A 12,290-nucleotide genomic window follows, 5' to 3' on the forward strand; every position below is an offset into this window, starting at 1 on the left:
TGCTCAGATTTACTGAATTCTAAAGACAGAAGAGAGAAACACCTGCAACGCCTGTGGTTGAAATCATGCCTTCCTTTCAAGCCACCGTACATACAAAGTGAATGACTTCCACCACGCCAACTCATTTCCCCGTCATCAACAGGAGGGCAGCTGTTTTTGGTGACAGAGCTGTAAAAAAACCCACTGCGCTCTACCTGCTACACAACACACAGCACACACAGTGAAAGAGTAGCTGGTGAACAAAGTGGTGTGTTTAGCAGCTACAGAGCAAGATATTTTCCCTGTCAGTATAAAAAGACCAAAAAAAGAGGGTAAATAATGGATTTATATTTACCAGAGCTGTGGCATCACTGTGAGTTTATATTTCTTAAAATTTAGAATCTACACAACAGGTTCCTTTTCTCACTAACCACTGATGTATCAGCAATCACTGGATCATCGTTGATACTAAAAAAAAGTCAACAAAATCATGACCTGGCAATGTCTGGGCTTATAAGGATTGTCTCTTTCTTATGCAAGATAATCTTTCTTTTGGATGTTCACCTGACATTGGTGAAATCATCACATCTGGAAGGGTAAATTCTGCTGATTGTGGCAACAGAATAAGGTGAGTATGTTCAGATGTGTCTGCATCATGAGAGGAGTCGATCGTGTCCACATGGTTTAATTATATACATTTCCCACCGACTCTGTGTGCCCCCCACATTTTGGTGCCTTAGACAATTGCCTATGTGACAATACTGCAAACCAGACTGGGGTTTTTACCACCACATTCACCTTGATGCCGCAGTTGGTAGTCTGCATTCATCATCTCTTTGCCACCCACACACACTGTCCACTGATGTAACCGAGCACACCCATTTAGCCTTCACAGTTCGTATTAACTTCAGTAAGAAGTTGTCAGCTCTTCAATAACCTCATTAACAAGTTGTGCCGACGCCAAATTACATTTCAAATGGCCATGAAAAGATAGTGTCTCATCACTGTGAAGGCGAACCACGGGGCTTTCAATTTTCTAAGAAATGAAGCCGAAGTAAAACCATTCACTCACACATTTATTTGGACTGCATGTGGCAAAGAACATCAAACCAAATGTGATGGGCTTTTGTTGATGGGCTGCATGCGGGGCTGGGCTCACAGCAAGCTGTCACGCCGCCGACACATCCAGTTTCAACAAAGTGTTATTGTGATAAAAGTAATCTCAACAAAATATGCAGCCTACCTGAGGGGAGTCAGGCTTTGCTCACACTGCATACTAGTTTTGAAGCTGAATAAAAGCAATAAAAGCAATGGTGCCAGCACAATGAGCTGCATGTTTCATCCTGTTTTCCTACAGTGAAATATCACACCCCATCTGGTAATACAAATGAGATGATGCTGATATGCTGATATTCTATTGACAATGACAGGATTGAAATTGCTCGCTGTTTGATCCGAATTAAATAAATTGTAAGCGAAAAGTGGAAAGGTCTTACAAATTCTGCCAAATACATATAAAGCAACCTGAATTTAGACCAGTGATTCCTAACCAGGGTAGCACTTCTGCAGGTGGGACAAGTGGTTTGTGGAAAGATTGGAGTTACTATACAGATGAAATTGAAAAAAATACAAATAAATAAATAAATCCAGTCTACTACAACAACTGAATACCACATGTTGAGTGCATTAAAACTAGCCAGAGAGCAGAGAAGTTGAAACAGTTCACTACAAGTCATGGATAAATGACTGAGGGACACATAGTCTATATGCAGATGCAGATAAACAGTTGAATATTAAGCTTAAATAGATGGTTATACAGCTGAAATGGTTAACTAGCGCACAAGTAGCGGATAAATGACTGAAATAGATAGCAAGCTACAAGAGGGCTAGTCTAATAAGAATAGATAATATGTTGGAATTCTGCATTTAGCTTAAAATCCATGGATGTACAGATGAAATAGTTAGCCAGCCAACAAGTAATAGAACATTGACTGAAATAGCTACAAGTAGGCTAGGCTAATAGATAAACAGTTGAATATTCATATAAAATCCATGGTTACATAGTTAGTCAGTTGGTTACACAACATGGTGAGGAGTGAGGACTGAGGTAGACCTATACTTGAATTCATCTGTGAAGACTGTGTCTTTGATAAGTTAAAGCACCCTTACACATTTATGGTTGGCTGGCTTCTCAGTTTACATGGCTACTGGTGCAGGAGACGTGAAATAATGACAATTTCCTGTGAGTCTGAAACCTTAAAACCACTTCTATCTAAAATATGAAATGTCTACCCGGCACAAGTAAATGTCAAAACCTTTAAGTAAAAAGAAGGAAATTTCTAGTCATCAAATATTTGACCTTCCTTGTACTAAAGAATGAGAGTTAAAACATGGCATTTGTAGCTCTAACAGGCAAATATTAATCTCTCTTATTCTGTCTTTCAACTGTTTTTCGACGAGCTGACATGCTCTTCTGGTTTGGTTCTCTGTCTTTATTCTCTCGGCTGATCCTTCTCCCTGCTCCACATGTGATTCAGTCTGGCGTTCATTATACTTCTCCAGACCTGTCTTCTTCTGTGCTCCCTGTTCTAGCACCATCTTATCAGGCAGGCAAAAAAAAAACAAAATCCCACATACAGAGGCAGAATGGGACATATCAACCCACACTCTCAAAGAGAATGAACATCAGGCCGTTGTATGCGTATCTTTACTCTTCATCTGTGTGATCCTCAGAGGAGCCGGCTGTCTCAGATATGGATTAAGCCTTCAGACATGATAGTCATTCAGAGAGGCAGCTTGTCGAGGAAATGGCCGGGGTTTAATCCACGCCTGCTAGACTGGCCCTTGGCAAGGTAAAAAACTGATGGCCTCTGCTGTCGTTGGATGAATTGTAATAAAAAGTTTGGCACACATAATTAATACAAAACGTGGTGAGGCGGATAAAGTGGTGGGATTGTTTGTGTTTGATTTGGGAATTTCCTGAGGCAGAGTTTCTGGCCAGAGGGTGTGGGTGGACGCTTGCTGTCTGTAGCTGACCTGCGCCCTCTCAAGTATGTAACTACACATCAGGGACACTTCTGTGACTACAGCACTACATCATGGCGACTGCAGGAGATGTGACGTCAACCTGAGAGGTTCTGGTGATGCTGCGGTTGTTGATGGTGAACACAACAAAGAGCAAGTTGAACAAAGGCTGAATCATCTGTTTCTTTCCAGTATCGCATACCATGCTTTCATCCTAGTTGCAAATGCCTATCACAGTGACTGATGGCAGCAACACATTTCAAACTGTTGGGACAGGGGCAACAAAAGACTGGAAAACTTAAGGAATGCTCTTGGTTCACTGGTTATGGGTGATAGTATCGTGATTGGGTTCGCTGTTCTACGAGCATGTGAGCAACCAAAGAGAAGCAACTTTCAGTCACTAAATATGTCTCTAATTTACCAGGTCTTAGGTGGTTTCAGTCAGTCCTTGAACCTCACCAGCCCACCCCAGACCCAGAAGTCAGCACTTAGACTGTGACCACTTTTCCCAGCAGGAAGTTCTTTGGCCGTCTAAATGCAAAAAACTGGTTCCAGAGCAGGCACTGGCTCTGAACAGGCACCCGGGATCAAAACATGTTGCAGTGCACGACTTTTTGTGAATTAGGGTTGTAGAAGTATTCAGTAATTAAACTAGGCAGAATATAAGTTAAAATAGAGGTGAATGACAGACTTTCAATCAAAGCACATTACAGCTGCATTATATGTAACCCACCTCGTGTTGCAGGGGTGCCATCAATATGATATCTGTATGTGTTCATCATTGTATGTGTTAACATATGCTGCTTGCTTTACATTTATTTGCATTTATGTGAGCAGCCAGTACTGCTATACATTTCGTTTTATTTCTGTTTATCTTTACAGAGCCTTTTAACGTAAAATGCTTTTGTATGATGCCCACTGAGAATGCTTGATTAAAACTGGCTGTCACTAACATTAAATCTGAGTGAGAGAGGTAATTAGGACTACAAATTACTAACAACACCTGGGACTCCATCTGAGAACATGTCTGTACCTGCTCTTTAAATGCTAGACATCGTGTAATCCAATTCAAAGTCCACATAGAATCTTTTTTCAAAAGTGAAGTTACACAACACTTTTCCTGATATTTCACCACTATGTGATGAATTTGAGTCTACAGATGCTGATCTGCCGCACAGTTTAGCCATGTGTGCCATATTGCAAGGCTTCTGGGTTGACATTTTCAGTTCCATCCATCCATCATCTGTACATATTCTATGTACCTAATTAATTAATCCTCTGCAGGGTCGCGGGGGGGCTGGAGCCTATCCCAGCTGACTTAGGGCGAAGGCAGGGGACACCCTGGACAGGTCGCCAGTCCATCGCAGGGCTACACATAGAGACGAACACTCTTACACACTCTCATTCACACCTACGGACAATTTAGAATGATCAATTAACCTCAGTATGTTTTTGGACTGTGGGAGGAAGCCGGAGCACCCGGTGAAAACCCACGCTTGCACAGGGAGAACATACAAACTCCACACAGAAAGATCCCAGGCGTCCCAACCGGGACGCGAACCGGCGATCTTCTAGCTGTGAGGCAGCAGTGCTAGCCACTGGGCCACTGTGCAGCCCCATTTTCAGTTTATTCTCAAAAATATTTAAAGTACAGATACAACCTGAACCAGTCCTAACAATCTTAGGTATTTCAGATGTGTTGAGAAGTAATGTGTTGGAAAGGGAAAGAGGTGCCCACAATGAAAAGATGGCTGATGGAGCTGACAGAAACATTTCATCTGGAAAGGATCAGATATTCTGTAAAGAACAGAACTGAACAATTTGTAAAGATCTGGTGACCACTGCTTTCCTTCCTGGAAAAGGAGCGGGCCTCCTGACCTTCTGAATCAGTCTTAGCACTCGGGGTTGGGATTGGCTGAGGAGGGTGATGAGGGTGAAATGGGTCACTCAGGGCTTCATTTTGCTGGGGGTGTATGTTGTTTTTTTTCCGAGGGGGTCGTGTCTTGGATATTGAACTGTGCATTGTTCTGTATTGGACCTCTGTTTTTTTTTTTTTTTATTAAAAATTAATGAAAAAATATTTGAAACATAAACTGGCTGTCAGCTGTCTTAGCTGTCTCTGATGCAGGTGTGTGCTTGTTGTTCCAAATCCATTTATGAGGGAACTCTAGTGAGGCTCAGTTAAATAATGATAAGAAAAAACAACTAAACTAACTGGTCTAACTTCGATACCTGAGTGAGTGTGGGGTTTTCAAATCAACTAAGGCTATAATAAGGAAAGAGGACTTTTGAAGCAGCTGCTGATAAGCTGGTAGAAAAAGAACAAGGCGATTCATATAATCGCTGCCAGGATAATCTGTAAAACTTAATTACCAATACAGAGCAGATAGTGTTTCTCGATTGTGAGTGGGCAGTCCACTCGCTGCCACTACAGCACGAAGCACTTGGTGCTGCTTGATTTCTAAAATCAAACACTACATCCTTTTTTGTTGTGTATATGTTTTTACTACTGTAGCTCAGTTCAAAAGCACTTGAATGCTTTGATAAGTAAACTTAACAAGGAGCAGTTGAATCCAAAGTTGTATTAAGACTGAATGTCCATAGTGGACATGAGTATTCACGATAATATGTTTTAAATTAAGTATGCACAGTTTGGATGAGAGCCAGGTGATGACAGTCACACTGTCACATCACTGCTTACCTGATTGGAGTATCGCATGCTGACGTTGCGCTGGTCCTGGCGCGGCACGTAGCGGTGGATGGGATCGATATCATTCGGGCTGATCAGCTCATCCACTGGAATGTGAGCACACACACGAAGGCAGACAGAAAACATTAACATGCAAAAAGGCAAGTCTAAATGAAGAAAGACAAAAATATCAATCCCTCATCATTTACAAAAATACAGACAGCGCTGGATGAGTCAAACTGCGTCCTTGGATCACGCAAGTGAAGAATGAAGCAAAATCTAGATCACCACCACTAAAAAGGAATTCATGTTTGTATCCAATTCAGATTTTTTTTTGAGGTCATATTTTATTTGAAACTTGAGGTGTAGGGTTAGGGTTATTATTCATTATTAATGACCTTTCAGATTTGTTTAAGAGGACAGAGAGTAATCATCGCATCATATCAAAGCACATTCATCAAACACACTTGAACACAAAGAGGCATACCCAGCAGCCTGGCGATGTTGTAAAGGGCCTGACCGCACAGAAAGATCTTCCCATCACGGCCAGAGTTGCTAGGAAAACGCTTCTGGCTTCCATGCTTGTTCTGCTCTGCCTCCACGAAGTCAGCCGGTACGTAGTAGTATTTGGGGATCACAGCATGGCCTGGCATGAGAGACAAGGACTATGAGCGGTGTGTGTGTGTGTGTGTGTGTGTGTGTGTGTGTGTGTGTGTGCGCGCATGTGTGTGTGTTTATGTGTAAATGTTGACAGCAGCCTTCACTCAGCACTTTTTGTAGTTACAGAAAAGATAATTGAAAAGACTGCAGCAGTGTCACACACAGTGTGAAGAACATGTTCACGTTTTGACACGTACACACACCTGTGAGCTGATGTTAAAATGGGCTCTGCTCAATAGCTGCACCAACAACTTTCTGATGCTCTGCAACAATTACCTTTTAAATCTGAATTTTGATTTATTTAGAAAAGGGGTTATTGAAAGCACCAGGGGTTACTTTTTACCCTGGACAGCTGATTTAAAACATGTCAAGTGAAAATATGTCCACAGAACTCCCATGGAGGTAGAGAAATAGCAAAGTTTTGTAACCACAGAGCATTTTTACAGTGTTGCCATTAAAACCTTGCAATTTGCTCCAGCTGCTGAACAACCATCAAGAAAAAAAGTAGTTCCTGATTGCTTGGAGTAGTCATTTGTACCAATTCAGTCTGAATTGAAGGGTACAGTCGGTGAAGTCGGTGAAGTCAGCAAAGGCGGCAGACTACAGACTACGTGCTGTAGAAAAAGCACTCGCTCAAGCTAATATTCTGGCATTGTTTATGGTGTATTGTTTATTGTTTAGAAGACTGAATAATATCATATACTTCACTCTGATTATCAGGCCACATTTAAGGCACTTCAGAAGCACAAAATGGTGTATGTGCCTTTACATAAGAGAGTCCCAGCAGCAACCGTTGCAGTGTGCTATGCTTCTCCACCATTTCCTGAAAGGGTGATTCAACAAGAATCCAACAAAGTGACTCAAATAATGGCACAACTGTAGTTAACATTGTCCATTCACCACTGAAGAGCAGCATGTCTCCCGCCGCTGTAGCCTGCATGTTTCTATGTATGATCAGAACGATGAGAGCCCATGACCCATCAGATGAACCTGCAGCAGAACACACAGCAGCAGGTTCTCACAGCTTCAATACATCTGTGGCTTTAAACTTTCCATGGACACTACAAAGACACTGTAGTGATGTCCGGGGCAACTATAGTCATTTCTGTAGTACATCATTATCCTTTCTACACTTCAATTATTCCCCTTCTGTTATGAAAAGACCAATAGAAACTCAAAGCTCTTGACATCCCTATAATTTGACTGTCTCTCCTCACATCGGTGGGTACAGGTGGAAATAGACGCCAGGCACTTTGCTCCTGTGGAAAAGGCTTAGTTCACTTAAACATACCACCCCTGTGAGCCTCAGTCACAGTATGTGGTGATTGAATATGGATGACATGATTTAATAAGAGAAAGTTTTTCATTGCTCGAGGGGGAGAGAACAGAGGCGGGCACTGAGGCTCCAAAACGAACCATATTGATATGGCAAATCAGATAATGTTATACGTGCCTGTGCATATGTAATCATTTTCCTGCATCCATCGGTCACTGCATTTGTGTGTGTGTGTGTGTGTGTGTGTGTGTGTGTGTGTGTGTATTTATGTATTTATCTATGATTACTCACCCTCATAAGACTGGAAGATGATGGGTTCAAGGAGGTCCTGGTACTCTTTGACCTGATCTTTATTTCCTCTGAACACCCCTGCAACACACACACACACACACACACACACACACACACACACACACACACACACACACACGCACACACGCACACACGCACACTAATGACTAACTTCTTCAAAGTTTTGGATTAAACCTTTTTTCCCCACACATTGTTAGTCTACACCAATGTACACACTACAACAATCTATACAATCCAATGTCTTCTTCTTCCTCCTGCTCTTCTTCTTAAAAAAAATGACTAATATATTTTTCTAACAAAGAAAAATATTCATTTTTAAAGATGAAGATGTGGATTCTTTGAATGTTTATCAGAATGTGTACCAGATGTCCCTCTATTCTAGAAGGTTAGGCTGCAAAATATTTTTGTGATAGATGGGTAAAGTTTATTTAAACTCAACACTGGAAAACAGTAATTGAGCTAAAAAGGATTGTTTTTCCATGTTGTTCTTCCTGTCCTTCTTTTGTTATCCTCAGAGGTAGTAAATATGTTCAATATAATCATAAAATTACATACAAAGATGAAGTAGGAGAAATTATTTTATTCATCTTTGTACTATATTTTTCTTTAATGTTTTGTTAATGTTTGTTGTGATAAAACACAGTATGTGTCTTTATCTTAGGATGTATCGGTTTGATTTTGTATTGTTTTAGAGTGATTTTGGTGTTTTGTTGTTTTATTTGGTCATCACTTTTATCTGTTCTTTATTAACAATAATAATGCATTTTCTAAATAATACTTTAAAAAGTTCAAATTCTTTAAAATTAGTACAGTAGGCACACAACATACATGGACCAACCACAACATTAAAAGGTCCAACAGAGAGCAACATTGATTTTCTCTTCTTATACCGCTGGGAGAACCTTGGGTCTTGGTATTTATGTGGGTGGCACTTGACCTACAGCACCGACACAAAGCTGTGGTGGACAAAGATCAATAGGGTCTCAATTCACGCTCGGTGTTGTGATGTGGCAAGGGAGCCAATCCTCCTGAGCACCAGCGCTAAGAGGAAGTGTGCTTTCTCTGCAACTGTGTTTGGGCTCGGTGTTGCATGTCAAGCAGCATCCTCGTGAACACCAGGAGCCGAGGTTCCCTGCAGAACACTGCATTGTAACACCATGATCAATGTTATTCACTTCACCTGTTGGAGGATCGGTGCAGTTTTGAACCATGTTGTTTTGCTTTTAACGAAGTTCTACTTACCTGCTATGCTTTTGTCTTAATGCATTTTGAGCAGTTAAAAAAATGGCTCCATAAAGATGAACAATTTAAGACGTCTGAGATGGGAAACAGGCCCGAAGTCAGTGTTTAGAGAGACGATTACTGTAAGTCATGCTTGAATTCACATTCGTTAGCCAGATTATACTCCGTACTTTTACTATTTCTGTCCAGTCCCTTAAATTCACTCACAAATTACACACATCACATCTTTTAAAAAGTGTTTCTGAGATCTCTAAAACCTGACAAACACCAAAATGTAATTTCCTGTCAAATGCTCCAAGTCAGGATCCATCTTGCCAATGACCCACTTGAGGCATCATAACAGCAGCTATGGATAGAACAAGACTTACCGTCAATCATCATGTAGATGAAAAATATGGGAAACTCGCACTCGATTCCATCAAAAAGCTGTGGAGGGACAGAGAGAGGAAGAATTATTGCTTTTCCATTTCAGAAGGAGGAGAGAGGCACCGGGACTTCAAAGCAGCGGGTGGCTGAACTTTAGTGGTTCTGAATATGAAACAGCAATGTACAGGGCAAGAAGATATAGAAGACATGACACTTTGAATGAAAACCAGCAGAACAGTGAGGAATAGTAATGCCTCCTCGTAAGGTCATTTTCTTGAATTCAAAGTTATGCTGTTTGTTCTGTGGAGGACGTTTGAAGGTCTGAGGTGTCAGAAAGTTTACAGTGATGAATACCCGAAGCAAACTGAGAGAAAAGTTGGATCAGTGGACTTTTTTTTTGTTTTGTTTTGTTTTATTTTTTCCAGGTAACTGATTGGCTGTGGGCCAACACTTCCACCGCTTCACCCAGTTGTGAAACAAATTTAAACATTTTGAATTAGATGAAAAAAACAAGTTGCACACATCTTAAATGCAAAACAATGGAGAATTTAAAACCAAACAGTGCAGACTGAAGAAACAAACACTTCCATGGCTGTACACACCTTTACCTAATGGATGACCAATTAAAGGACACACCAACACTCAGACATTATTGTTGCTTTCACACCTGTTATTCAGTTCATTAAGTCTGGTTTAAGGAAAACAATGAAACATTGAACACCACCAGCTGTAAACATTACACACTTGAGGAGTACTACTGCAGTACTACTGCATATGTGAAAACAGCAGGGTGAAGCTGTTTTGTTGCCCCAGAGGAAACTTCATGTAATCTCATAGATTGCCTCCAGTGGTTACGTGCATTGTGGGTAATGTAACCTCCAGCAAAACCTGGCTCCAACATTACCCAGCGAGTGACTTCAATGTAGGGCACAAGTTCCATATTTATTTATACAAATGAGTTGGTGATCATTAAGTGAACATGACTTGAAGCTCTATGTGACACCAGAGAAGATCAGTGTAGTCATAAAAACAGAGAAGTGCTTCAGTGAGTTAGCTGTCAGTCCATATCCTGTATGTATGATCTTACTTACACCTTTGTAATAAGACTTGTGCATATGAAGCACACCACAACTTAAAGGCAAAATGTATATTTTCTTTGTCTTGTGAACTTACATTAAATTCATCTTGCTGACACTTTTAACTTCCAAGTATAAATACATTTGAATGAACAAGATAAATAGTCCAACCTTATAAAGCCCCCACACTTTAAAAAGAGCTGGTCATTATTTTTAGAAAAGGAGACAAAGACACACACAACTGTCTACATCAGTGGAGCTGAGCTAGAGCTGGTGAACAGTCTTAGGTGCCTTGGAATCGACATCACAGAGAACCTGTCATGGTCTTCACACATCACCTGGTTAAAGCTTCTTTCCTAAGGCTGTGAGACTCCTCAACTCATCATTTGCACTGCACCATAAAAAAACATTTTCTTGTGTAGCACAAAGGGACTGCACACAACCCTGTTTTGTAGAATGACAAGTAAATGAACCTTGAACCTCAAAAACAAATTGTACCTCCAACAGTAGGCAACATACAAAAGAATCGAGTGCACACTCTGTTGGTTTAAACTAAGGTCGTGTCTGTCACTGTGTAAACATCCAATCATACTTTAGGATAAATAACTGGCACTTTAGATTGTAAATCAGATTTCAGGGTTTGCCAGTGCCATCCCAGGCCTTGTGTCTGGACACGGCCCTGGTTGGGACACCATGAGCCACCAGAGCAGCTTCTAGTAATACACTCTCCACCTCTGTGGAGCTGTAATGGATGAACAACAACAACAACAATTTTCCTCAGTCCGTCCTGTGGGATTATGACAAAGCTCAGAATCGTCCCATGGATGTTCAGTTGGGTGGAGATCTGGTGGCTGTGGATTCCACAGCGTGTGACTGACATAATTTCCATATTCAAACAGTTCACTGACCCCTTACCGAAACATTTATGTTTCTCCTCTGATTAATTCTATTTTAATTGGATCAAACCTCTCTTTAATCTCCCAACACAAGCTATGATTGACTAGCTGATTGACTGACTGATCGATGCGACTGAGTAACTGATGAGTGCGTGTGTGACTGTGCGGCTGTCTGCTTGTTTTCAGCCAACTGAACATAGAGAAATAAAAGCCAGTGTGTGGCAGCAGCTGGAGTGAATTTTCCAGAACAAACACTTGAATTGACACAAACACATTCGCTTGCTGGATGCTCTGAATCTTACTCAGCCAGAAATCCTATTACAGATTGTGTGTTGTGTTGAATACATACACAAAAAAAAAAAAAAAAAAAATCACACAAGCATTCTCAAGTCATTTGGTTACAAGTCACACGCAGAGAGGACGAGTCAAGTGAATCACAGCCTGATTAATTCCAGTAATTCAATCCCATCTTGTTTATGACAGCCTAAAGAGGATCGGAACAAACACACGGATGAAATGTTAGCGGCTCCCATCTTTTCAGAATAACTATTTTTTTAGTCACTTAATTTGTAGAAACGTGACAAATCACCATGGTCAGCTCGTCAAACAATCAAACAAGCTGCAGGATTTTATCAGCCTCTCTAAAATCCATCATTGAAAATGTGTGTGTATGTGTGCATTTTAGCCCATCTAACTATAAATGTCATTAGTCGTGACTATCTTTGTCCCTCATCTTTTTCAATAATCTCCACACTGATGGAAGATAGCAG

At 40.9% G+C, this 12,290-nt stretch overlaps 1 protein-coding gene across 4 annotated transcripts in view; it reads right to left on the minus strand.

Annotated features, from left to right (window-relative positions):
• The window catches only part of phkb (phosphorylase kinase, beta), a 107,160-nt gene that overhangs the window by 48,329 nt on the left and 46,541 nt on the right, over positions 1–12,290 (minus strand). For all 4 annotated transcript variants that reach the window (XM_037094515.1, XM_037094513.1, XM_037094514.1 and 1 more), the window contains 4 exons: positions 9,551–9,608; positions 7,920–7,997; positions 6,180–6,338; positions 5,705–5,799 (listed from right to left, as the gene is read on the minus strand). In XM_037094515.1, coding sequence (XP_036950410.1) covers positions 5,705–5,799; positions 6,180–6,338; positions 7,920–7,997; positions 9,551–9,608 — 390 coding nt within the window. The remainder of the gene's footprint in view (positions 1–5,704; positions 5,800–6,179; positions 6,339–7,919; positions 7,998–9,550; positions 9,609–12,290) is intronic.

Source organism: Acanthopagrus latus, chromosome 4 (genome assembly GCF_904848185.1).
Source record: "Acanthopagrus latus isolate v.2019 chromosome 4, fAcaLat1.1, whole genome shotgun sequence".
In the NCBI taxonomy this organism is placed as follows: domain Eukaryota; kingdom Metazoa; phylum Chordata; class Actinopteri; order Spariformes; family Sparidae; genus Acanthopagrus; species Acanthopagrus latus.